Source organism: Macaca fascicularis, chromosome 14 (genome assembly GCF_037993035.2).
Source record: "Macaca fascicularis isolate 582-1 chromosome 14, T2T-MFA8v1.1".
NCBI lineage: Eukaryota > Metazoa > Chordata > Mammalia > Primates > Cercopithecidae > Macaca > Macaca fascicularis.
In genome coordinates, this window is record NC_088388.1 from 72202074 (window position 1) to 72228579 (window position 26506).

A 26506-nucleotide genomic window follows, 5' to 3' on the forward strand; every position below is an offset into this window, starting at 1 on the left:
ACTGGCCAGCCTGTGGACAGCCCAGACCCCGTCAGCTGTGGGCAGGGAGGCCCTGGAATGAGTGTCAGACCCCAGGCTCCCGGCCCAGGGGAGGCTCCTGGAAGGATTAGCTCCTCCGAAGCAGTGGTTCTCAGCCTGGGATGTGCATTATAATCATGAGGGCCCAGGCCAATCCCAAACCAACTAAATCTGAACTCTGAGGGTGGGACCCAGGTGTCTATATGTTTTTTAGAAACCTTTAGTTGAAATATAACATTTATACAAAAAAGGACACAAATCATTAGTGTGCAGCGTGATGGGTATTCATAAAGTGAACACACCCAGGTCAAGGAACAGAAAATCTCATCACCCCAGAAGCTCTCCTTAGACCTCCTTCTTGTCTACCCTTCAAGGGTAACCACCACCCCGGCTTCTGACACCATGATCTACCAGCCAAGGTAGAGAACTACTGCTTTAAAGGGTATGAGTATGGTTAGCCACTGGAGTGGGGGAAAGTGGGGCTTGGGTTTGATGTTAAGAGGGAACACCAGCCTGGCCAACATGGAGAAACCCCATCTCTACAAAAAATACAAAAGTTAGCCAGGTGTGGTGGCATGCATCTGTGGTCATAGCTACTTGAGAGGCTAGGGCAGAGAATTGCTTTAATCCAGGAAGCCAAGGTTGCAGTGAGCCGAGATTACACCATAACACTCCAGCCTGGGTGACAGAGGGAGACTCTGTCTCAAAAAAAAAAAAAAAAAGGAACAGCTCAAACCAAGGCAAGGAGGGGTAGAGGAGCCTGGTGCAGGCCTAGGTGGATGGGGGAAGAGGAAAAGGCAGGGGAGGCTAGATTGGGAGCTCCGTGAGCGTGGGATTTTGTTCTTTGCTCCATCCCCAGGCCTGCCACAGTGCGTGACACACAGTAGATGCTCAGTAAATATTTGTTGAATTAAATCTGGAGAATTCAGGTGAGAATCAACTGTAAGTCTTGAATAAACCCGGCTTCCACTTAGTGTTTGCTGCAAGCCAGGAGCATGGATCATCTCGAATCCTCACAATGGTCCTGGGAGGTTGGTACCATTATTACCCTCCTTGTCAGATGAGGAAATTGAGGTTCAGAGAGGTTAGATGCCTTCCTCAAGGTCACATACCCACTAACTGATAGAATCTGGAATCTGTCTTCAGGTCTCTGTATGTCATGGAAGAGGACGGCCAGCCGCCTGGTGTGGCTGCAGGACAGGAGAGACGGCCTGAGCACCCAGAGCCACACACAGTCACTCCTGAGGCTGGACTAATGTTCCTTAGACCAGCCCTGGGAAGAGGATCCAGATCCCAGATGAGTGAGGAGAGTCAAAGCCAGAGGCCATCTCCTCTTCAAGGGAGTTCTCTAGGTGGTCCCTTGGGTTAGGGACAGGGGGCAGGGTTTAGCTAGACCATCTACCTTATGGAAAAGATGAGGCACAGAGAGGGACAGGGACATACCTGAGGTCACACAGAAAGGCAGCATTGAGGCTGGGGGTAGCTGGGGAGGAGAGCCCAGGCAGGAAGGTTACCTGTGGTCAGAAAAGCCAGGAAACGACCCTTAAAGCCAGGGGAGGCAGAAGGCTAAATGAGCTGGCCTCCAGGGGCCCTGTCACACACCTCAAACCAGCCTCAGCACTGGGCTGGTCCAGAGGGCTTGGAGGGAGCAAGTCTGGCTAAGGCCTTACCTTAAACCATCTGGGCAGGGCCTGGGGAGGGGATGGGGGACCCCAGGGCCTGAACTCAAGCTCCAGCCTGGCCTCTCTGCACTGTGTGATGTCAGGCAAGTGTCTGTCCCTCCATGGACCTGGATGACCTCTGTGAGCCCTTCACATCTTCTGCACGCCTGCCAAACACCAAGTCTGTGTCCCCACAGACCTTAAGCCACAGGCCAGGTTGCAGGAAGCGGCAAGGGAAGTCTATTTTAGGCCCGATTATAGCCAGTAAGGAGTCCTGCCTGGCAAAGGCAAGTGAGCCGGCATCCCAAGCTGGGTCAGAGGTAGTTTGATGGGCTGGACTCGGGAGGGAGATAATGAGCAAGCATCAGGGTAAATTGGGCAGAGTCCCTGCTGCCCAGGACAAACACTCCACCAAGGGAAGGGAGAGAAGAGGGAGCTTCTGAGCCCAGCAGCCTGGAAGAAGCTGGTGCCCCCGATATGAGGTCTCAGCAGATCCTCATTACACGCTTGGATGGGCGAGTTCTCAGAGAGGTGAAGTCATTTGCCTAAGGTCACACAGCCTGGCAATGGCAGACGTGGGACTTAACCACTATCTATGTGACACCAAAGCATATATTCTTCCATTTTCCCCTAGATTTTCTTTCTCCAGGCTCCTTAACCTCAGATGCTTCAGCAAGCCACCTGCCTCCCTGGGCCTGGCTCACACTCCCTAGCTCTTGACCTGCTCATATTCTGGGCCCAGAGAGTAACTGGACTGCAAGTCTCACCCTGACAGTCCCCAGGGTCCCCACCAGCCCCATCGTCTGCAGTTCATGGCTCTGGGTTCCTCTCTCAGACTCACCATGGGACCAGGAAGACCCCACACCTGCCTCCCTAAGCACCAGTCAGGTGGGCAATAGAACCTGGGATGGATGGAACTGAGAGTGCTGGGCCTCCCGTGAGGGAACCAGTGAGGCAGTCACCAAAGACTTGACACCTCCACCCCAGTGGGATTCCAGACCCAGGCCAGGGTCTGGACCTAAATGCAGGTTGAACCTGGTCCTGAGACCCAGATAGCCCCAGCTCAGCTTCTGGCCTGGCCCCAGGCTGAGCCCCATCCTGGCCTCCTAGCCTCAGTTTCTCCTCAGATTGAGCCCACCCTCCCCTGGAGTTAAGACACAAACACAAGACAGCAGCCCATCTTCTTAGGGTTAGGACTTGGCCTGCTGGTGGTTAGCCTAGTTAGGGTAGAGCATTGAATTTATTTTTATTTTTATTATTTTTTTTGAGACGGAGTCTCGCTCTGTCACCCAGACGGGAGTGCAGTGGCACAATCTTGGCTCACTGCAGCCTCTGCCTCCTGGGTTCAAGTGGTTCTCCTGCCTCAGCCTCCTGAATAGGTAGGATTACAGGCGCCCACCACCACACCTGGTTAATTTTTTTTTCTTTGTATTTTTAGTAGAGACGGGGTTTCACCATGTTGGCCAGGCTGGTTTCGAACTCCTGACCTCAGGTGATCCTCCCACTTCGGCCTCTCCAAGTGCTGGGATTACAGGCGTGAGCCACTGCGCCTGGCCTGGAGCATTGAAATTTAAGTCTGAGCCTCCCATTCCTCCAGGCTTGTACTGTATGTACTTCCTTTTGGAATTCCAGCACAGCCAGCAAGTAGAGTGGCACCCACTACCTTTGGTCCATGACCCCAAGGCAGTCATCTACTCAGATCCCCGGTATACAGCCACACTGTGGTGGCTCTGATCCTGTGACCCAGGATCCCCACCCCAGACAGGGCCTGGCTGGGGCATGGCGCCTGTGCCCCTGCCTCCAGATCCCCATCACAGCTCATCCCAGTTTACTGGGACCTTGTGCTGTGTACCTACAATGAGGTGCACACATCCTCTGGGCCCACTTGCCCAGCTGTGGGCCATGTGAAGTTCAACAAGATGGTCTCTGAGGTCCCGGAGCTCAGGGATTCCAATGCTGACTCCATGGGTTCAGTTGAGATGCCAGGATTTTAGAAAACCTGTGACTCTGACAGTCCTTTGTTCTCAAGCCTGTGGTTCTCCAAGCTCCATAAAAAGCAAGTCTAAATCTTTCCTGTGGCTTCCACAACTCCTTCCGTGTCTACTCACTGTGGAGCAACCCAGATGCTGGTAGACTCTCAGGGAGGGGCTCACGTCACAGTGGTTTCAGAGTCAGAGCTGCCTGCAGGAGAAGCTGGCCCATCCACCCAGCAGTAAATAATAATTAAGCCACCTCCTAACCTGGGGGTTGCAGGGGCGAGAAGTGTTTGGGCTGTGGCCCCAGGAGATCTACCCTATGGAGCTGCTGCCAGGGCAGCCAGGTAGCCGCCTCCCACAGAGAACTAAAATGACCTTCAGGCAATATGTCTGGCACCCCAGTTTTCAGATGAGGAAACTGAGTTGGGGGTGGATTTGATCAAAACCTCACAGAGAGCTGGTGGTAGAGAGGGGCCTGGACCCTCTCTAGGATGTCTGATTAATAGCCAGTGCTCCTTAACCAAAAAGCATTTCCCCATTTAGTTTATTGATTGAGACAAGGTCTCACTCTGTCACCCAGGCTGGAGTGCAGTGGCACAATCGCAGCTTACTGCAGCTTCAACTTCCTGGGCTCAGGTGATTCTCCCACATATTTTTGTAGAGACTGGGCTTCATCATGTTGCCCAGGCTGGTCTTAAACTCCTGGGCTAAGTGATCCTCCCACCTCAGCCTCCCAAAGTGCTGGGATTACAGATGTGACCACTACACCTGGCCTTCCCCATTTGGTTTATTGAGTGACACCTGAAATTGCCACCATTTGAACTCTCGAATTTAGAGCTGGGGTGTAGATGGTCCCCTCACAAAGAAAACATTTCCAGGAGTGGAGGGCATTCTGGCTGCTCTGGCTCTCCATAGGCTGGGATGTGGGACCCTGGAAGAATCCCTGCCCTAGCCCTGGAGGTCTCCACTAACATATGAGGGTGCTGATGTCATGATCCTGACATCAATAACCTGCAGCTCCTTATGCCCTTCCCCCACAACCTGGGCATGACCCAGGGGAATGGAAACTCATCCCGGGCTCCCCTCCTCGTGCGGTGTCCAGTTCTCTTCCTGGAATCTCCTGGACCCTGGGGACCTGACCTTTCCTGTCCCCAGCCCCTGGGTTCAGATTCTATGATTGTTTAGAACCCCACCCCAAGCTATCTATCCCCAGCAGACTTATTTACCTTCCTTTCTCCATCTCTGTCATGGGCTGTGATTATCCTGACCCTAGCCAGGCCTCTGGCCCAGCACTAGGCCCTCCCTGGTGTCTCAGTCTCCCATCAGCCCTACTGTCCCAGGAGGGCCGCTTGAGATCCCCTGAATAGTACTGAGAGGGGGAACAGGCCACTGAGCTGCTCCCTCCAGTCCTGGCACACCCTGTAGCACAACTCCAGGGGACACGATTCAGAGTCGGAATACAGTGTGAATAGTGGCTGGAGTTTGTGATGACTGGCGTTGGAAACTGGCAGGATGGGATGGCTGTACTAGGGAGGGGGCACTGAGTCACCTGTCCTGCTGGAGGGAAACTAACACCCTGGCAGAGAGAAGTGCGGGGAGTGGGGGAGTGAAGGTAGGAGACGCCTCCCAGAGGATTTCACTAGGCCCGGAAGGATGTGCCGAAGCCCACTGTGTGGGTTTCCTTTATAGACTCACCTTCACCAGGCCTTTTCACCAACTAGGTGAGCGTTTCCAGGGTTGGGCCTGGGCCTCCTCAACAAGGCAAAGTGAGGTTATTCTTCCTGGCCACCAACTGGCAGGAGGAAGATGAGGCCCAGAAAGGGGCAGAGGTGGCTCTAGTTACACTGGCAATGGTAAGAGGACCCAGAGAAGTATCTCAGTCTCCAGTCTCCTTATCTTGCTTCGCACAACCCCTTCTTTCTTGGTTCGGAGCCCTGAAGAGGCGGATTCAAGAGGCCCTCTGGGCCTAGTCTCCCAGTCCCGCGCAGCCCCCTGCAGTTCCCAGGGGCGCGAGAGAGGGCGACGTAGAGCAGCGCCGCCCGGCGGCAGAGCGGCCAGACTCTCCGCGGCTCGGGGTGAGTGGGGCCGGGGGCGCAGCCAGGGCTCTGACGTCGGGGGCGGGGCCGGAGGCCGTGACGTGAGGGGGCGGGGCTGCGCACCTTCCCGGCCCGGCAGGCGATTCATTCAAAAGGCGCGCAGGCTGCGCTGCTTCACTGGCGCTAGCCGAGCCGGGCCGGGGCGCCGAGTCGAACGGGGAGCCGAGCTGGAGCTGCCGCGGCGCGGCCAGGTAAGGAGGGCGCGCGGAGCCCCCATCCAGAGTCCGCTCGCCGCGGCCGGGCCAGCGGGATACTGACCCTAGAGGCGCCCCCTGCCTCCCCGCGTCTCTGAGGAAGTTCGCGGGCGCGGCGGATGCTGCAGCCTTGCCGCGCGCCGCCCCCCCACTCCCCCAGTCTCGCGTCCTGTCCCGGCGCCTTCCGCGCACCGGCCCCCCCCAGTCTCCGAGCCCCGGGACCTGCAGGTCCTCCGGCCGCGATTCTGGGCCGGCCCTGCGCCGTGGCTGTCGGGGGGCGCGCGGGGAAGCAGCGGAACTTGCGGTGTGAGGGGCCGGTGGGGCCCGGAGAGATCCCTGACCCGGGAAACTTGGACGGAGACCAGGTTGGGGTGCGGACTGGACGGCGGCGCCTCGGCGCGGCTGCGGCGCGGGGCGGCCGAGGGGGGGTCTGGACGGTGTCAGCCCGTGACTGTGGGTGACACGGCGCGTGAGGCGGCCTGGCCGGGCGAACGTGTGGCTGGAACACTGGGCGGTGACGCCGGGCCGAGCAGGCGACACAGAGGGGCTCTGTGTGTGGGAGACAGGCAGCGTGTGTGCGTGTGTTGTGAGGGAGAGACCCGGGGTCACTGGGGTCACGAAGTGCGTGGCCTGGGGCGTGACCGACGCAGGGCCAGGGCCACCCGTTACTGTGAGTGTGAAATAGAGGGAGAGGAGACCAAGTGACTGAGAATGAGCCAAGCTAGCTGGCGCCATGGTGTGCGTGTGGGGTCAAGTGGTGTCAGAGCGTGTGTGTGTGTGTGTGTGTGTGTGTCTGTCTGTCTGTCTGTCTGCACCTAGGGCGATGATGAGTAAGAGGCAGGAGGAGGAGAGACCGGACCTAGGACACCTTCCAGCAGATGGGGGGTGATGAGGAAGTTGGGGAACCAGGAGACAAGGGTCTCCAGGGCTGTCCCCACGAGGGCACCCCTTAGGAGTTCAGCTTAGTGAGGAGATGGACCCTGAGGGACGTGCCCTGGCTGAAGGAGAGAGCCGACGATGGGCGACATCTGCTGGGGTGGCCCAGCTGGCAGCAGGGAAGGGGCCCTGTGGTAGTCTCAGCGTGTCCCCGCCTACCTGCACCCACACACCCATGCATCGAAGTCCCTACACCTGGCAAAGTTCTGCCCCTGTGTAATCTGTATTCTCAGTGGACCCAGGCACAATCTTGCTCTCAGACTCCCCCCGCATCCCCGCGCAGGCCTCAGTCTCCCCATCTGCACACTGAGGTGCTGGGCTTTGAATGGACTGTGAATCATCACTTTGGGATCCTCTATTGTTTTTGGGTCAACCGCCTGTGTTCTCCCTTCAGGCAGAAAAACTGCAGTGGGGGGGTTGGGCCAGGCTTCTCTTGGGGACACAGTGGCCCAGGGTCTGCACTCAGTGGCTACTGATAGGGTTGGAAGCTCAGCCTTCTCCAAAACTGGTCAAGAAAACATTAGCCTCCCACCCAAAGGCTTCTTGGTCCTCTGTCATGAAATGGATTGATAGACAATATGGATCCCAAATCCATAGACATTCACTTCTCTGTCTATGTGTCCTTTCTTCAGTTCCTTGGGTTGGGGAGAGTGGGGAGACTTGTTCCCCAGGAGTGGTCTCTGGTCTGGGAGGCTGAGTTCTTGCTGGAGAGCATGAACCCTTTCGCCATCTGGGCAAGACCCTTCTGAGGCCCCTTCTCCCATATGGGGCCTGTGGGGTTCATGCAGGGTGGGGTGAAAGCTGGGCTCCCTAGTCTGGGAGTGGGTGGCACTTGCTGTAGGATCTGGAAGTTCTGTCTTCTGCTGTTGTCCTCGGAAAATGCTGATTGCATTCTAGGGATGGGGGACAGGGTCGGGGACAGTGTCAGGCACTGTTCTGAACACTTCATGTTCTGTCTTGTTGAATCTTCTCAGTGATTCTGAGATGTAGTGACTATGTTTCAGAGAAAGGAACTGAGGATCAGAGAAGCAAAGTGACTTGGCCAAGGTCGTACAGAGTCAGGACAGTGCCAGGACTGGAATTCAGGTCTTCTGAACCCAGAGACCTGAGAGAGAGGATCACCCACCTTCCTAGTAACTGCTCCTGGCTTTCCTGGGCTTCTGTCTCTCAAACTTGGGCTAATAGGCATGGCCTTGCCACGGTGTCCCATTGTGAGTTCTAAGTATGATGTGTGTGTGTACACACATGTCTGGAACACTGGGGATGGGTGGGTTACATGGTATTCCTGTTCCTCCCCAGACCTCACTCCCAACCGGACATCATCAGAAAGACCTGTCCCCTGCCTTCTAGAGCCTGGACCTGGCTTTGGGAGTGTCCCCATGGCTTTGAAGAGTGTATGGAGTTAGCAGCACAGCCTAGGGGTAGCAGGGAAAATTGAGAGTCCCAGGTGACCTTCATCATACTTGAGAGGCCCCCTTCCCTTCTTTGCAGTTGCTCTAGAGGCATTTCCCCAAATCCATCTGCATGTTGTGGTGGGGAGCAGACAGGGAGTGACCTTGAGCTGATCTCTACTGTCTCTGGGCCTCGGTCTCCCTCTTCTTCCCAGAGACCCCTTTTGGCTCTGACCACTGTTGCCACTTGGCCAAGAACTGGAACTGGGGATCATGGTGTCTGTCCCTCGGTCCTCTCTGCAATGACTGAAGCTGTGCTGCTTGGGGCTGATGAAAATAGCTGTCATGGTCTCTAGGGGCTGAGCCCAAGTTATTTCCATCCTCAGCAATGAGGTGGAAATAGCTTAGGGCCTGGGAGGGGGAGCAAGAGGGGAAGGGTTAACTTCTCCTTATCCCAGCCTTGAAGGAGGCCCCCAGCCTCAGCCTGTGCCCTAGCCAAGCCAAACCTTTCTGGGAACTTGGGCCTCTGGGGATGACAGTGGGGCCAGGCTGGGTTTCCACTTGTGGCCACAGTTGGGACTGGTGTGATAGCTGCTAGAGGGAGGGGCCTGTGTCTAGCCAAGAAGGGGAGACATTGAGGGCCAGTCAGCACCTGCCGCTACTCATAGGGTCAGGTGCAATCTCATTTCACAGAAGGAGAGACTGAGGTTCTGAGAATTCAGGGACTTACCCAAGGTCTCCCAGAACCTTCACCCTCCAGACACGGTACCTGCCTTCTGTCCTGAGTTGGCCATTCTGTGTCTACACTCTCCCTGGCGGCTGGAGGTTGGCCAGCACTGGAAGTAGGCCCAAAACACACCTTCCGACGTCCGCCTGCCTCATATTCCAGCTCCGGCCTTACCATCCCTGCCCGGGCTCTGGTTCCAGCTTCTCTGCTTCCACATCGGTTCTCCCACACACTGCCAGAGTGACCTCCATAGAGTAACTCTTGCTTTTTGCCTACAAAGTAAAGTTCAAACTCCTCATCTGGCACTGAGGCCTTTCCTTCCAAGGTCTTTCAGAATTTACATCTTCACCCTTGCCTCTCCTTGCCAGATGCCTCGTCTGCCTTGCCTTTGCTTTTAAAGCTTCCCTCTTTCTAGAACCCTCTTGGCCATTCAGAGTATAGCCCCAGCTCTGCCTCGCCCAGGAAGCCCTCCCGGCCCAAAATTAGTCTCTCTTCATTGTTGCGGGCCACCGGCCAGGTGTCCTCCCTCACTGCTGGGGAATGAGCACAGGTTTGGGGCACCTGTGGGCACTGTGTGCTCAGCTTGGTGGGGCCAGTGTGGCCAGCAGCCCACCCCCTCCCACTGCCATCTCTGTGCTGGCGAGGCCTCTTCCTGAGGACGGGCAGCTGCCCTAGGATCCCGGCACCTGTGTGCTGGGAGGCACCGGGAGATTTGCACCCAGGTCTCTGGTGCTCACCATGACCTGAGGCAGAATGTGTGCTGGGGTTGGGGGCAGAGACTCACGGCCACTCCTGTGGGTAGGGGGCAAGTGTAGTGCTTGCCATGGTCCTCGACATCTTGTGTCAGTAGAGGAAACTGTCCCTGCTCAGGTCCTGCTGTGCGCCAGGCCCTGGGCCCAGCATTTCCTCACAACAGCACTCACCCGGGCCCTCTCCTTTCCAAGTTGGTATGGGGGAACCTGGACTCAGAGAGCAACCCTAGGCTGAGTCACGCGGCCACTCGTGTTGGAGTCAGGCCCTCCAGATCCCACCCAGCCCCCAGCCTGGTCTCCAGGCAGGAGGTGAGGGTCAAAGGGTTTGTCTGACAATTCTAACATTAGTTTCTTGAGAAGGGCCAGGCTGGTCAGTACCTAGTCTGGCTGGGTGGCACCTGACTACCTCTGTTATGGGGCCGGCCCTTCTACCAGGTCAGCAGGAGCGAGGACCAGAGAGGAAGGGGTTTTGCCTGAGATCACCCAGCAGGGCATGTTTGGCGCCATTCCCCACTCAGGATCGATGGGGGAGCAGGGATGTGGTCTCTGGACAGAGAGAACACCCACTGTGTGCTGAGCCTGTGTCTGTCTGGGCCTAGGCTTGGTGCTGCTGAGTGGGGCTGGGGTGGCAGAGAGGACAGAAGCCAATGCTGCATCCCTACTCTGCCCATCCCTGGGATTACGGCCCAGGAGGCTGTCACATCCTCAGCCTTATACTCCTGGGGGTCATCATTCCCTCCAAGCACAGGCAGGGAAACCAAGGCCCAGAGAGGGGAGGCACTTGCTAGGCCCCAGTGTCACTGGGATCCAAACCCAGGTCTGCTGGCCTTGAAGACCAGAGTTCTTTCCTAGGCCATCCTGGGAAAGATGAGAGCTCTATAAATCAACTGCCCATGTGGCTGTGAGCAAGTGCCCTGGCTAGTTGTCACAGACAGAGGGGGACAGTGGGGACCTCTACAGCCAGTTAGAAGCAGGGTCTGAGTGTGCAGGTAGAGAGAGGAGTGGGGGCTTCCAGAGGAGGGACCTGTGCTTAGCCCAGTGCATGCCCTGTGAGGAGGAACAGTGAGAGGGGAGGACGTTGGCCACCCGCACCACCGGCGCGCTGTGTGTCTGGCCTCCTGCACGCACCCAATCCCTCCTTCCCTCAAGGAGCCTCAACCCTTCTAGAGGAGTCAAGGGAGACTGAAAACTGATGGCGGGGGTGGGGGGTGGGGGAGTCTGGAGAGGGGAGGGGGCCCCCTTGACAGGGAGGCTGGGGAGGCTTCCTATAGGAGGGGATGCCTGGCCCAAGGCCTGATTGTAAGAAGAGCCCCTGTTGCCTGTGAACACTGAGTCCTCCACCACACCATGAGGTCAGCTGCACTGGCGCAACTGGGAAACAGGCTTGGGAAGTTGGGGCTGGGTTCCTGACTGCTGAACTACCCCTTACCTTCCTGACCGTGGCCCTGGCTGGTGTGGGAGCAGATGGATGCAGGCCTGCACAGAGGCTGGGACATGGGCACCCAGGGCCCTCCCAGAGAGGCCAAGGCCCCTCTACTCATGCTGCCAGGATTTACATGGAGTTCCCCAAAGCACTCTTGCCATACCCAAGCCTCTGGGTGACCTCGGCTGGCTGTTGCTTGGTCCTGAGCTTGGGTTCCTCTGGTCCTAGTGGGGCTGTGTTGAGAGCCCTCAGTGTCCCATAAGGCAGGGACTAGCACCCCTGTTTGCAGAGGAAGACCCTGAAACTCAGGGAGGGTAAGTAACCTGCCCAAGGCTACAGATCCACGAAGTGACAGAGCCAGAGTCTGAACCTTGGTGGGCTGCTCCAGGGCCCAACCTTGTCTCTTCCCTGCCCCATCACTGCACATGCACTGACCCCAGTCCTCAGCATAGCTCCACTGGGTAGGACCTGACCTGGGATGGCCCTGGAGGGGTGGGGGAGGCCTCTTTCCGCAGCACCCCAAGTCTGGGGAGAGTTGGAGAATGGGGCAGACCAGGGCTGTGGTCTCCCCCAAGTCCCTCCCAAAGCCTCCGCCCAGGTCTTCCAGGTCAGGGTGATTGGGGGCAGGGCCCATGCTGAGCACATTAGGGACTCGGGATCAGATTTATGGCCGGGGCAGGTGGCAAAGGTGGCTTCTTGGAGGATGTAGCAGAGCATGAGCTGGATTGCAGTGAGGTGTCCTTCAGCACCCCCAGACCCGTTGCTGTTCTGTCTCTGGGCCAGGGTGGGCAACACGGCTGTCCGAGGTGCTGACAGGTCGATGGTGGACCAGAAGCAGTGGAGATGCCAGGCCTGGGTGGCACAGGCAAGGGCCGCCTGCCAGTTGCCCCTGCTCCAGGGTAGGTAAACCTCATCTCCTTCAAGATGAAGTTGTTACAGGCTACCACCTGGCCTCTCTGAGCCTCAGTTTCTTCCATGTGAAACATGGAACACTGTCTTTAAGGGGTGAGACCCAGCCTACAGTGGGAAGGGGACAGGCAGTAGTGCTCAGTGAGGAGGGTTAGGGAGCCCCCTCTCTGCCAGAGATAACTGTCTGGGCTCAGACATCCCTCCTCCAGCCCCAGACTCGACCCAGGAAGTGGGGCGAGGACTGCACCTGTACCATACCCAGTCTGGGAGGAGCTGGGTGGGCCAGGTGTGGCCACCTCAGCCCTTTTCTTGGCCTCAAGGGGCCAATTTAGCCCCCTTAGCCTCAGCCCCACCCCATCCACCTGAGCCACTGAAGCCCAGGCCCGGTGGCAGCCAGGAGGTCTGAGGTGCGGAACCATGCCCAGCTTCTAGGGGTGTGGCTGAGGGTGGGCTGGGGAGCAGCTGCTGCCTGGCCACGAGGTGGTACAGGATTAGGGGTCTAGGATTTGAGGGGTGCATACCCCAGTGTGGTGACCTGGGAGCTCATGGCTGCCCAGACCTGTGGGAAGGGGCGGGAGTGGAGTGCCCTTCTCACTGAGTGGCCCTGAGCCAGCCTCCGCACATCTCTGGGATCCCAGCAGCAGCCCTAGTGAGCTGGGGCTCCACCCTGGGACCTCTTCTTCCCCGCTCTGGGAATTCCCAGACTTCCCTGGTCTTCCTGTCTCTTTCAGTTCCCAGCTCCCTTTCCTGCCAGAGCTGGCACAGACTAGAACAATATGCAAAGGAGTATAGATGCAGGCAACTCCTAAAGGCCCCATGGGATGGCGGTGCAGACAGCACCTTCTCCTGGGGCCCTCCTGGGTCCTTAGTAACAGACCCTCAGTTGAGCCGCCTACTGGGTGCTACTAGCTTGCTGGCCTCCACCATCAGGTTGGCAAACACTGCAAGGACGTTTACTATGTGTTAGGTCCTGGGCTAAGTTGCAGGGTGAAAGGATGTGCCAGGTCCTGGGCTAAGTTGCAGGGTGAAAGGAGGCAGAAGAGAGACAGTCCTGGGCTCCATTCCTGCTTCATCTCTTACTGGCTCCGTGACCCCCGCCAGTGACATCCCCTGACCTCAGTTTGCCCAGCTATGAAACAGGAATGCTCACTTCTCCTGCAAGTAAAGGCAGCAACCCAGGACGAGGGCCTGGCCTGCACAGGGCTGGGGTCTGTTCCATTCCCCGTGAGTGTGGAGGAGGGAAAGCCACCCAGTGTGGTCACTGCCCTACTTCAGCCCCAGTTGCCAGGGAACCGCTGGGCTCCTTGCTAACCTGGATTTCTCTGTTGATGGGTGGCCTTTGTCTTCCTGCCTTGGGTGCGGCCACCGCCAAGGGAGGCCTGTGTCCAGCTCTGTTTCCAGGCAACCCTAGCCTCTGAAGGCCAGAGGGAGGTCCACAGGCTCAGGAGCCACTATCTGGGAAGCAGAGTAGCTGCCTCCCCACCTGCCCTGCTCCAGGTGGGCGCTGGCCCCCACCTCCATCTCCCCCAGTGTAGCCTCTCTTGGCAGGCAGCCCGGGGAGCCTGCTGAGACCAAACTGTTCATTCTTCTCCCTCCCCTGCTTAACCCTTCCAGGCTCCCATAGGCCCTAGGGAGAAGTACAGGCTTTTTGGCAGGCAGCTGAGCCTTGGTGTGACCTGAGCACTGCCCACCAACCTTCCCAGACTCCTCCAGACTCCTACCGTCTCCTCCACCCTCCCGCCCTCCAGATTCCCACCAGGGCGAACCCAGCACCACCTGTGTACCAGACTCTGCGCCAGGCACTGAACGTAAAAAAAGTTGTGTGCCCTTCTCCACATTCCACACGTAGGGAAACTGAGTCACAGTGAAGTGTGGGGAGTGCTTACTCTGTGCTGAGTACTTAATGTGATTCTCTCCTTTCAGCCTCACCACAGCCCTCTGCAGGCGGGCCACAGAGCCAGTGCAGGACAGAGCAGAGCAGGACTGCACCCCACACTTTGTATCCCCAAGTTAACCCAGGGGTTCAGATCTGGGTTCTGACCCACCCCAGCCTCTGGGCTCCTTCCCCCTCAGCCTGCTCACTGGCCCTTCTAGCTCGGCATAGCTGGGCTCTCTACCAAGAGCGCCTTTTCTGCCTTCTCCCCCAAATCAGCCCATACCCGCCCGGGTCAGCACTGGGCATGGAGCAGGCAGCTCGTGGTGGGGAAGGGGCTGGGTAATGGGATCTGCATGGCACCATGAATGCTGAGGGGGAGGTGGGGGTGAGGGTACTCCCAGGAGGAGGTGACTTTGAGCTGAGCTCTAAGGAAGAGTGGGTGCTGGCCAAGCGATGAGGGGAGAGCAGAAAGCAGGTGCAGTGTGTGTGAGGGTGGAAAGCACTCAGCATGGCAGGTGTGTGGGTGGGGGAGGTTGGTGTCGGTGCGTCAGGACAGCATCCTGAGGGTGGTGGGAGCTGGCCCAGGGCCAGGGCCAGAACTAGGTGTCAGGGCACCGAGGCTGCAGGGCGGGACTGACCTGGAGGTCAGAGACAGGGTGACGGGGCAGGAGCAATGGGTGCAGGCCCTGGGAGAGCTTAGGGACTGTAGGGAAGGGGAGGGCCCCGCCTAGGGGAAGGGGAGTGGCATGGCAGGGCCCAGGTGACCCCAGTGAGCTTCAGTTCTGGGAAAGGGGAAGCTGCCTGTGGCCTGGGCTGGTGACACAACTTCCTCTTTCTCTGAGGCCTCTGGGGCTGCACCTCACTGGGGCTCCACCGCCTATGGCCTCAATCACGGTCTGGGGCCCTCAGCTTGGGGCCGTGGCCATGGCCTTTGCTAGTTGGCTTTTCTCCAGGGAATTTCTGGTTCTCATTTTTCGGGCATTTTTTTGGAGGGCTGAGTCTGAGGAAACCCTCCCCGCCTCGTGAGCCTGTTTGGAGGCCTCCTGCTTCAGACATGGGGCTGGGTGTGGAGTTTTGTGGCAAATAAAACAGACGTCCCTGGCCTCACCGCTGTCTGGTGGGGGAGCAAGGAATAAACAAGTAAGCAAACAAATACTTAATCACAGCCCTCTGCCAGCAGGGCAGAGGAGAAGGGCTGTGGAGAAGGAAATCCCATGACCTACTTTAGCTTCATTACCTCCTTTAAACCCCATGACTGGCTGGGCATAGCAGCTCGCACCTGGGATCCCAGCACTTTGGGAGGCCAAGGCCAGAGGATCGCTTGAGCCCAAGAGTTGGAGACTAGCCAGGGCAACGTAATGAGACCCTGTCTCTACAAAAAATAAATTTAAAAATTCAACCATGGTGGGGCATGCCTGCAGTCCCAGTTACTCAGGAGGCTGAAGCAGGAGGATCACTTAAAAGTTCAAAGTTGCAGTGGGCTGTGATTGTGCTACTGCAGTCCATCCTGGACAGCAGAGTTAGACACTGTCTCAGAAAAACAAAACAAAACAGAAATCCCCCAAAAACTTCGTGACAGCCTTGCCAGCCAGATGAACATCCCCATCTTGTAGATGAGGAAACTGAGACCCAGTGATGTCAAGGTCCCACAGGGAGTTGGTGGCAGTGGAGACTGGGCCCTAGGCTAGGAGACATGGGAGGAGTGGCCTCTAAGCTAAGTTCCTTCTCTGCTACTCCCTGGGGCCCCTCTTCCCCATCCACTGTGGCTGGGTGTGGCTCTCCTCTGTCAGGCATCAGAGGCTCTGGCGCCTCACTGACTGCCCAGCCTTCAGGGTGAGGCAGAGGTGGATATGGGGCCTTCACAAATCCCCTCGCAGCCGAAGGGGCTTCCATCTGAACTGTTTTTTTGGTCACGGTTCCAGGGCTGATTTAGATAGTGGAGGCCTCATGGGGCAGGGGGTAGGGGTGCTGAGCAGCAGGTGTGGACGTGTGTGTGCACCAGGCCTTTCTACCTGACTGGGCAAGTCCAGCAGGGGCTCAGTCTGGGCTGAGTGTGGGGGCCGGGCAGCCAGACTGGAGTAAGTGCTGATTTGGGGTAATGAGAAGGTGCATAATTAGAAGGCGCAAGGCCCTAGGTGGCAGTGTCTGTGCGTGTGCTGGAGTGGGCCCTTGCTGGCTTTGAGTCTGGGCCTTTGGACCCTGCTTTCCTCCTGGAAGGTTCTAGATCACACAGCTCTGCATCTGTCTGCAGATAAGCAGCTGCAAATCTGCTCCCTGTGGGCTAGCAGGTGCCACCTGGGGTCGGGGTGGTTATAGGGCTCTCTGCTGTGGTTGTTTGGCCTCTTTTCACCCCCGCATCAGCCCTCTGGGCCTACCTTGGGGACATGGAGGGCTGCTAGAGCTGGGGGCTGGGCTATCGGGTTGCCCCTGGCTTTGTCTTTTTTTTTTTTTTTTTTTTTGAGACGGAGTCTCGCTCTGTCGCCCAGGCTGGAGTGCAGTGGTGCGATCTCAGCTCACTGCAACCTCCGCTTCCCAGGTTCAAGCGATTCCCCTGCCTCAGCCTCCTGACTAGCTGGGATTACAGGCATGCACCACCACACCTGGCTAATTTTTGTATTTTTACAAGAGACGGGCTTTCAGCATCTTGGCCAGGCTGGTCTTGAACTCCTGACCTCGTGATCCACCTGCCTCCGCCTCCCAAAGTGCTAGGATTATAGGCGTGAGCTACCATGCCCACCACAGCCTGCCACCCCTCCTCCCCTACCATCGGGCTCTGTCATACACAGTCAGGCCTAGTGGGGAAGTGAAGCCTGAGGACTCGGGGCTCATGGTCAGGTCTGTGGGTTAGATCCCTCAAAGGACAGGGGAGGGGCCATGGGGAGACAGGCTCGAGGTGGAAGCTGGGCCCTGGCAAGGGGACAGGACACTTTGGGGCAGAAACTGGAAGGAGGACTTGTGACCAAATTCGAGGAAGGACAGGGGGCCCTCCCCACATGGCCTGGGGGTGTCATTTGTTGGGTGTTGACTGTGAAGTGTGGCCTCCACCCTATACTGTAGCCTTACCTTCTCCTGTCCCTGGCTTTTCCCTGAGCTGGCCTGGGACCCAGAGTGGTTGCCAGTGACCTGGAGAGTCCCGAGATGATGTGACCGCTGCCCACTCCCTCCCCTGAGTGTAACTCAAACCCTGGGCCCCTCTGAGGTCTGCCAAGAGGGAGGGTGGGTGGACAGATCGGTTTCCTGGGCTGCTATTCTAGGCGGGAAGGCCGGGCTGCCTGCAGGAAGAGGGCTCTGAGTGACCTGGGACCTACCACAGGAGGCGCTTTTCTCACCTCACTGGGCTTGGAGTCACAGCGGGGGGCCTCAGCCTGCGGCAGCCCTGAGCCAGTGGCTGGGTTCCCAGGCTGCCCCTGGGCTTAAGAGGCTGCGTGTGACCTGAGGAGAACAGCTTCTCTCAGCCTGGTGTCCCTGAAGCCAGGCCTCCAGGGAGTACACAGCGGACTTCCTTGCTCTGCCACCATACCTTCTGCTGTCTGATGTGAGTCCTTTGTCCTGCTGTGTCCACCTCCTCCACTGGCTGAAGGCTTCTCCAGAGCAGGCCACCATCACCTGGGGGCCTCAGTCTCAGACCGGTGGGCTGTGGCGCCACCATGGATATTTCTCTGAAGTATCACACACTGCACTCCCACTCTATTTTGTTTCTTGGCACTTACCACCAACTGGTGGGGACACCTCTCTGTTTGCAGTTAGGTCTCCCCTGGGCTGGAGCTCCTTGCAGACAGGGACCTTGTCTGTCTTGTTCATACTGATTTCTCCAGTGTCCGCACGCATTAGGTGCTGGAGAGATGACAGAGACAGAGCACTGGCTGCCATGACCACCCCAGCCCCATAGGTCTGCCTGAGGCAGAGCTGTGGCCAGACATGTCCCAGCCTCAAGGGAGGAGTCAGCCTCCCTGGAAGAGGTATGGACAGTGGCCATGCAGAAGGACCAGGACCTAGATGGGGTGGGGAGCTGTGGGAGCCAGACCCACTTTGGGGAAAGCTTCTAGAGAAGCTTCTGGAAAGAGAGGCCTTCGCATTGGGCTTTGAAGGGTAAAGGAAAAGGCCATCCTTGGACCAGAAGCTGCAGGAGTGAAGGCAGAGGCCGGGCATGCTTACAGACCTGTGAGGAGGAGGCGGCGGGAGCCTGAGCCTGGCGCACTGGGCTGGAGTGTGGAGGCGGGCTGGGGTGTTGGGTGTTGGTTGCAACCCTGTCATCAGGGACACAGGCCGCCACACGCACTTCCTTCCCCTCCTGATGCCTCGGGGCACCTGGCAGTTTAAGGAAGGGGAAGGAAGCCCTTCCTCCTCTGGGAAGTCTCCCAGCCTGCAGAGCCTTCTTCCTGCCTTCCCGCCTGTGCTGCCCTGTGAGGCCGGCTCCCAGGCAGGGCAGCCCCCTCTTGGGGGCTTGGGGGTGTGGAGCCAGCAGCACCTTGCCCGCTCCCCATGAGTCCTGTTATCCTGGAAGTGGTGCTGAGGGGACAGCAGCCGCCTGCCTGTCCCTGCCGCTCGGCCGAGCCTCCTCTCCATCTGCCCTAGGCCAGCGACCACCAGGGGCCTCAGGATGAAGCCAAGTCTGCTGTGCCGGCCCCTGTCCTGCTTCCTTATGGTGAGTTGGGGATGGTCCCTGGGAAGGAGAAAAGTCGCACGTCTGCCCTGCAGCCCTCCAGCAAGAGGGTGCAGACACTTCCCGGGAACCCCATGCCGGGCAGGGCTCAGTGACTCAGCTCTTGAAGACTCTGAGGCAGTCGGACCCTAGGAAGCACCTCTGGGCCCACCCAGGCTTGTCAGGGAGATGGAGAAGGAAGGGCCTGCTGGCATTTATGGGCAAGGCAGGCATGGCTGAGGGCAAGATGCCCGTTGGCACGCAGGCATGAGAACAGAGCCCAGCCTGGAGGGTAGGCTGGGCACCAAGAGGAAACTGGGCAAAAGAGGGCTGGGATTTGGACCCTGAGAGCCATAGCACCTCAGATGCTGGGGTTCAAGATCTGTATTGTTCTGGGGGGTCCCAGATTCCAGGTCCCAGGATCATAGGATCAGGCCAGCTGCCTGGAGCTTCTGGCGAGTCTGCATTACAGACTTACAGCATCTTGGGGTCTGCTCTGGGGCCCATCTTTCTGCTGTGACGCTAGAAGCTCAGGGAGGGCGAGACTTGGCCTTGGGCCTTGCTAAGGGTTGCTCCTTACAACAGGAGGCCTTCCAGCCTTAGCAGGTGCTGGGAGCCGCTCTGGGGTCTGAGGAGATCCCTGTTCCATCTCCAGGGCAGCTGATGGTGGCCCCATCCAGCCTAGGCCAAATTGGGGGACTGAGGTCTCCTCCAGGAGGGATTCAGGAGAGACAGTTCATTCCTAACAATGGGAAACAGAGGGAACTCCTAGTGAAATGGGCTGGGGACACACACTGAGAAGACGGAGCTTTCCTTTGGGATGTGGCTCCCTGTTTGGGTGTGTGGATGTGAATGGAGTGGCCTCGCGTCGAGGGGAGGTGGCAGAGGAGGATCTGGTCCTGGAGACTTTCGCTGAAGGGAGGGCCCAGAATAGGAAGCGCCACCTGCAGACTTGGCTCCAGGGATGATAAATGAGGCTGGTTAATGATATGCCCAGCTGTGATGGGGGCACAGATGGACCCAAGGCGGGAGGAAGGGGGACAGAATATGAGAGAGGATTCGGAAGCATTTCCTCCTCATTGTTCTGGTTAGCTGGAAGGGCTTGAGATCCTGATGTGGCCTTATCTGGGGTTTCCAGCACTTTCCAGAGCCAGATGTGGCTCTCTCCATCCCCAGGTACTGGCCACGCAGCAGGTCTGGGACAGGACAGGTTTTCCTCAGTGTGAGGGATTGAGGTTAGAAGAGTGTGTCCCTGAAGCCCGGGTGGAGTGGTCAGTGGTCCTCACCACTGGGCTTTCAGGAAATAAGTGGGGGATAGATGACCCCAGAGACCCCACACCCAGCACTTTCTGCCTCTTTCAATGCCTACTGTTCTTCCAGCTGCTGCCCTGGCCTCTGGCCACCCTGACATCAACAACCCTTTGGCAGTGCCCACCTGGAGAGGAGCCTGACCTGGTGAGCATTGCCCTGCCTCCTACCTGTCCTGGGAGGGCCCTGAGGGCCGGGGGCAGAGTCCTGTGCCTGGCCCCCCAGGGATCCTCAGACTTGACTCCTGGCCGTGCTCTCACCCTTTACCTCCCACAGAACCCAGGTCAGGGCACATTATGCAGGCCCTGCCCCCCAGGCACCTTCTCAGCTGCATGGGGCTCCAGCCCATGTCAGCCCCATGCCCGCTGCAGCCTTCAGAGGAGGCTGGAGGCCCAGGTGGGCACGGCAACTCAAGATACACTCTGTGGAGACTGCTGGCCTGGGTAAGCCAAAGGGAGTGCGGGGAGGGCTCCTGGCTGGGTGACCAGGACTCTGGATCCTGGGGTCCCAGCCTTATTGTATCCTGAGCAGGCCTCAGTTTTCCCATCTGTGAAATGGGATGGGGCAGGACCAATGAGGGTGCCTGGAAGGAAGGCATCCAGCCTCTCCTAAGGATAGTGTTTGGGGAAACTTCTGGGCCTCAGTGGTATCTTCCTTCCTCGCAGGTGGTTTGGGCCTTGGGGGGTTCCCCGTGTTCCATGTCAACCGTGTTCCTGGGCACCTCTGGGTATTCACGGCTGTGATGGTGAGTGGCAGACTGGTGCTAGGACTGGTGCAGGCGTATGTGCGGGAGGGGGCCAGTGAGCTGGAGCCCAGCAGCCTCTGCAGTGTTCATGTGGGGGCAGTGGGGTCCTTCTTCCAGCCCAGGGCAGGGCGTGTAGCCAAAGGGTCTCCAGCAGGGCACAGTCAGCCGCTCCCCTGGCTGTTTCTGTCCACCATGCTTCCAAGTGGCAGAGAGCATCCTGCAGGTGGCAGCCACAGCTGGGGGCTGGGGACTCACATGCTGACCTGTCCCCTGTACCCTGTCCCCATCTCCTCAGAGATTCATGCCAGCCAAGTGCAGTGGCTAATGCCTGTAATCTCAGCACTTTGGAAGGCCAAGGCAGGAGGATCACTTTGAGACCAGCTTGGGCAACACAGCGAGACCCTGTCTGCAAAAAATAAAAATAAAAAAATTAGCCGGGCGTGGTGGTGCTACTTGGGAGCCTGAGGTGGGAGGTTTGCTTGAGTCCATGATTTCCATGCTGCAGTGAGCTGTGATCACACCACTGCACTCCAGCGTGGGCAACAGAGCGAGACCCTGCCTAAAAAAACCCATGCAGATGAGTGAGCTCACGCACACACTCAGGTACACACATGCACCTCCTCCCGCTGCTGAGTCCGTCACCCCTGAGGCACTGGATTCACGGCCAGGCCACAGGGAGGCAGATCCCATCACCCTGTGCTGAGGCACGTGCCCTGTGTGCCGTCTCTTCACTCCCTGACCCAAGCGTGAGGGGAGGGTGGGGCTGGGTGTCTGAGCGTCTTGAGGAGGCCTTGTTCAGGACAATGCTTTGATGGCCAGAAAGGAAAACAGGAGGGCAGCGGGTTGACCTTTGCATCCCCAGCATGGCGGGGAGTGGGCTGCCCTGGGTGCATTGGCTCTCCTGCAGCCCCCTCTGACTCAGGCCCTGGGCCCCTGTCTCTCTGTGTTTGTGTCACTGCCTCTGTCCTGCCTCCATCGTCTGTGATGCTCAGAGTGGGGTCGGCGGGCCCGACGTGGCGTGGAGGTGGCAGCAGGGGCCAGCAGCGGTGGTGAGACACGGCAGCCTGGGAATGGCACCCGGGCAGGTGGCCCAGAGGAGACGGCCGCCCAGTACGCGGTCATCGCCATCGTGCCTGTCTTCTGCCTCATGGGGCTGTTGGGCATCCTGGTGTGCAACCTCCTCAAGCGGAAGGGCTACCACTGCACGGCGCACAAGGAGGTCGGGCCCGGCCCTGGAGGTGGAGGCAGTGGTGAGGCCCGGCTGGGGTCCAGGTGGGGAGGATGGGGGCATGAGCCCAGCCCCAGCTCCACTTGAGGGCTGCCAGCAGAACCTTGCCTGGCCTCTGGGGTCTGAGAGGGAGAGGCCTGGGAGGTGACAGCTGCAGACTGACAACATGGGAGGAAAGGTGAGGGGACAGAGGTGTGGCCGTGGGGGCAGAGCAGAGGCGGCACAGCTGGTCAAGCGGCTTCAGTGGGATCCCGCCCTGGGTGAAGCCTTGCCCAGATGTGGGGATCTGGACTCTTTAGAGGCCACAGTTGTGTGTATGGTTCCAGGGTCAGATGGCCTTGGAGTTACTCAAGGTGACCTCTGACCTCTGGCCTGCAGTAGGGGGAGTGCCCTGTGTCAGGAGGGCTGGTAGGGCAGCTGTTCTGTTCTGGGTAGGCACCACGAGGGGCTTGGGTTTCAGTTCCAGGCTGTCGTTTGAGTTACAAGGCCTGGAACCAGAGGGACAGGCATGTGGTACCACCTTCACCCCCAGGGCCCCGGGCCCCTTTCCTTCTTCCCCACACCACCACTCCCCTGCAGGGCAGGGGCCCACGTGCACACACCCTCCCCTGGGCCCATGGGATCCTATGGCCACATCATGAGTGAAATGGCATCTCCCTTGCTAGCACGCTGGGCTGTCTGGGGCTGGCATGGGAGCCAGAGCCCCTTCTAAGTCCTGACACTGAAGTCTGGCAGGGGCAGGAAGGGGACAGGATCATTAGGCCGGCAGGAGGGAACGTGGTGACTCAGGGCCATTTTGCCTGGGACTGCGCTTGTTTTCCTAGAGACTTCCTTTAACTGCTGGATGCTGCCTCGGTGCAAGTCCCAGGAGCTCTGTTTGCTGCTGGGCGCAGGGTTGATCACCGTGGCCCATTCTCACACTCTTGAGATTTGGGCCCAAAGCTGACTAGGGGCCCTCATTTAAATTGTTACACAGACAGGGCACGGTAAAGAGGCCATGGAATGGCAGTTTGCTGTAGATTTGGGGAGTTCTGGGTAGGGTGGCAGCCCACAGCTCCCTGAGGCTGAGGAGACAGTGCAGACCCAGTAGATGCTGATGCACCGCCCCCTCCCCTGCCCAAGTCAATGACTGGAGTTCTCGTGGCCCTGAAGCCTGTATGCACCCGGGCTCTTAGTGCAGGAAGCAGCGGCATTGAGTCGTGAACGTGATATGGGCTTCTCTGAGCCTGGATCCCACATTTGCAGGGCTCTAGGAGACTTGTCACCTAAACGCACATGCTTATGGCCCTTAAGAAGGCCAGGGGTGCCCTCTGCTGGCAGACGTGGTTTAGCTCAGGAGCGTGACTTCCCCCTCTTCCTGAAGATCAGGGCCCTTGTCTTCCCCAGGAATCAACCCTGCCTACCGGACTGAGGATGTCAATGAGGACACCATTGGGGTCCTGGTGCGCCTGATCACAGAGAAGAAAGGTGAGGAGAAGGTCTGACCCCATCCCAGTGCCCAGGAGAAGAGGGTTTCCTCCAGAAGCCTGTGAGGCAGCCGTGGTGGGCAGAGTACCCCCCTGCTCTGCCTTCCCTGCCAGGGTGCCTCGAGCCGCCTGGTGCTCTCTGACCCAGGAGTGCACACCTCTGCCTCCTGTAATTGCCTGATGAAGTGGGAGAAAAGGTGCACAGCCCAGGCTGGGTGCGGTGGTGTGGAGGGTAGGTGGGGGGTTCTCTGCTGAGGCAGGGGGTGGGAGGCGTGTCCCATCTGGCCAGAGCGAGGGTCTGACTGCAGCTGCCCACAGAGAATGCTGCGGCCCTGGAGGAGCTGCTGAAAGAGTACCACAGCAAACAGCTGGTGCAGACGAGCCACAGGCCTGTGTCCAAGTGAGTGGGCTGGTGGGAGATGACGAGGCCAAAACCCCATTAACCAGCCTGCCTCCTGGGGATCTCCCACTTGGGTCTCCCTCCTCGAGTCACCCTGTTCCCTCCACTGCCTGCTGGGGTCTCCTGCCCCTGGCCTGGCCTGGCCTGGCCTATGGCCACTTCTGCCTGTGCCCCCTGCAGGCTGCCGCCAGCGCCCCCGAACGTGCCGCACATCTGCCCGCACCGCCACCACCTCCACACCGTGCAGGGCCTGGCCTCGCTCTCTGGCCCCTGCTGCTCCCGTTGTAGCCAGAAGAAGTGGCCTGAGGTGCTGCTGTCCCCTGAGGCTGTAGCTGCCACTACTTCTGCTCCCAGCTTTCTGCCTAACCCGACCAGGGTTCCCAAGGCCGGGGCCAAGGCAGGGCGCCAGGGCGAGATCACCATCTTATCTGTGGGCAGGTGAGGTGGGCACAGACACAGCAGGGGCAGGTAAAGACGTGACAGCCTGGAGGCCTGGAGGGGGAGGCAGGGCCCCAGCTTGGGCCCTGAGCACCCTGCTCATTGGGAGCCCTGCCCTTATTGGGCCTCTCTGGGCAGTGGGGGTGGCCAGAGAGATCAGGACTTCCCAGTGACGCTGTGTCTCACATGGAACCCTTGTGTCCCTAGGGCAGCATCTTGGCCCCCATGGCACCCGGGCCTCCAGGCTCAGGCTTTGGACCATGAACTTGCTGTGTGACCCCGGGCATGTGCTGCCTTCTCTGTGCCTGGGGTTCCCCGCTAACGGGGATGATTGCCCCACTCTCCTCACAGGTTCCGCGTGGCTCGAATTCCTGAGCAACGGACAAGTTCAATGGTGTCTGAGGTGAAGACCATCACGGAGGCTGGGCCCTCGGCGGGTGATCTCCCTGACTCCCCACAACCTGGCCTCCCCGCTGAGCAGCAGGCACTGCTAGGAAGTGGCGGAAGCCATACTAAGTGGCTGAAGCCCCCAGCAGAGAACAAGACCGAGGTGAGGGCCAAGGAGAAAGGTATCTGTGGGCACCTGGGCCAACCCTGACCAAAGACGGGGTAGGGTTGGAAGTGCGGTGGGCCCTAGGCAGGGGCCACTTTCCTGGAGCCAGAAGCCAGCCCCTGACTCAGCTCTGACCCCTCACCCCTGTCCACCAGGAGAACCGCTACGTGGTCCGCCTAAGTGAGAGCAACCTGGTCATCTGAGGGGCGGTCTAGTCTGAGGACACTGCGGCCCTGCCCTGGGAGGTTCCGAAGGCTTCCTGGAGGAGGTGGAGCTGCAGCTGGGACTGTGAGGACCGAGAAGCAATGGCCCAGCAGACAAGACAGCAAAGACCAAGGCCTGGAGGTGGGAGTGTCCGCCCCAGTGAGGAGGCAGGTGGCGGCGGGCACTGTGTACAGGAGCACACTGAGCCCCGCCCCGGCCCTGCTGCCAGGTTGCTCCCCTGCAGGATGCCCCGACCCCCGTGCTTGCCCTGGCTGGATCCTAGGAGCCCACGGGATTCTCTGTATCATCAGAGGGCTGGGCTTGGCAGAGGGGAGGGGCCCGTGCCATCACCCCTGGCCCCATTCCTTGGTAATTAGCCACACCCTTGCCTCTGTACAGGGCCCTAGAGCAGATGTGCCTCCCCCTCCTCTTCCAGCAGGTCTATAAAGGGAAGGGGCAACAGAAAGTCCTGGGCTAGGAGAATGAATCCCTGGGTTCTAATCTTGGGCACGTCTGTGGCCATCGCTGGGTCCACTTTTCTGACTGTGAAGTAGGGAGAGACGTTCTCAGTACCCAGGGCCTCTTCAGCTCTTTGTGGGTTCTGGGCTGGGTTGTGGGGGGCTGGGGAGCTGGGCTCTACCATCCCTCCTATTAGTAGCTTTATCCAGCCCCGTTTTTGCTGCTTCCAGGGCCTCTGCCTTCTAGACCCCAACGGGGCTGTCCATCCATGGCTCTGCTACAGAAGGGGCTTAATGCATGTGCCTGCCCCTCCCCCAGCTTTTTAAAATGAAACCGAAAAAAACAGACTTGATCCCGGCAGGACTATGATACAGAGCCCTAGCCTGCCCAGCCGGCCCCAAGATCTCAGGAGCTTTAGGGAGAAGAGTGTTGGTGGGGCTGGAGCACACCTTGGGCCTCAGTGGTTTCTGCGTCCCTGTGGTGCCAGTGCTTCTGGGCAGTGCAGGTAGCTGCCAGGCCCAGCCCTGACCTCCACTGTGGCTCAGCAACCTGGTTATTTATGTGGGGCCGTGCAGGCATGGGCCCCGCTGCCTGTCCGTCCTGTTTCTCTTATTTATTGAAACTTGCCGTTGCCCTATCCTTGTGTCTCCATCCCCTTCCATGTGTTGAATAATAAAAGGTGGGAAAGTGCTGTCACGAGGAGCTCTTTTTCTCTGTGCCCTTCCCAGCTTATCTGCCTGTTCCACTTGTACCTGTCCAGCCCTGCCCTGTGTTGGGCACCATGGCAGGCTGCCCTCCCCTTGCAGTTCCTGCACCTCAGCAGCCGGGGAAGCAGGGCCCAGAGAAGACCCATCAGCTCATCTGGTTCTCACCAAAGCCCCTAGCTAGAGGCAGGGCTGTCCCACAGAAATAGTGTGAGCCACATATGTGACTTTAAATTTTCTGACAATCACATTTCGAAAAGTAAAAAGAAGCAGGTAAACTTAATTTTAATACATTTTTTAACCCAGTCTATCCAAAATATTTTCATTTCACTATAAAATCAGTATAAAAATTGTGAATGAGCTGTTTTTGCTTTTGCCTTGAAATCTGGAGTGTATCTAT

At 58.5% G+C, this 26506-nt stretch overlaps 1 protein-coding gene across 15 annotated transcripts; it reads left to right on the top strand.

The window, feature by feature from the left end:
- Positions 1-5802: 5802 nt before the first annotated feature.
- Positions 5803-26098, top strand: RELT (RELT TNF receptor). Of its 15 annotated transcripts, none has more exons than XM_074014681.1 (12): positions 5803-5942; positions 18535-18604; positions 19982-20056; positions 20186-20352; positions 20575-20654; positions 20950-21257; positions 21647-21904; positions 23269-23349; positions 23667-23748; positions 23929-24186; positions 24538-24736; positions 24895-26098. In XM_074014681.1, the coding sequence occupies exons 7-12, from the start codon at positions 21802-21804 to the stop codon at positions 24940-24942; spliced, it is 771 nt and encodes a 256-aa protein (XP_073870782.1). In that variant the 5' UTR covers positions 5803-5942; positions 18535-18604; positions 19982-20056; positions 20186-20352; positions 20575-20654; positions 20950-21257; positions 21647-21801; the 3' UTR covers positions 24943-26098. The 15 variants fall into 15 exon arrangements, 13 of the variants coding, with proteins under 13 accessions (XP_073870782.1, XP_073870783.1, XP_045227273.1 ...); XM_074014682.1 differs by having other exon boundaries at positions 21160-21257; XM_045371338.2 differs by lacking the exon at positions 20950-21257.
- The last annotated feature ends 408 nt before the right edge of the window (positions 26099-26506 follow it).

Coding starts and splice junctions, on each gene's coding strand:
- RELT (XM_065528697.2), top strand. Junction 20,655..21,646: donor GGGTATTCACGGCTGTGATG/GTGAGTGGCAGA, acceptor TGTGATGCTCAG/AGTGGGGTCGGCGGGCCCGA. Junction 23,749..23,928: donor AGCCACAGGCCTGTGTCCAA/GTGAGTGGGCTG, acceptor TGCCCCCTGCAG/GCTGCCGCCAGCGCCCCCGA.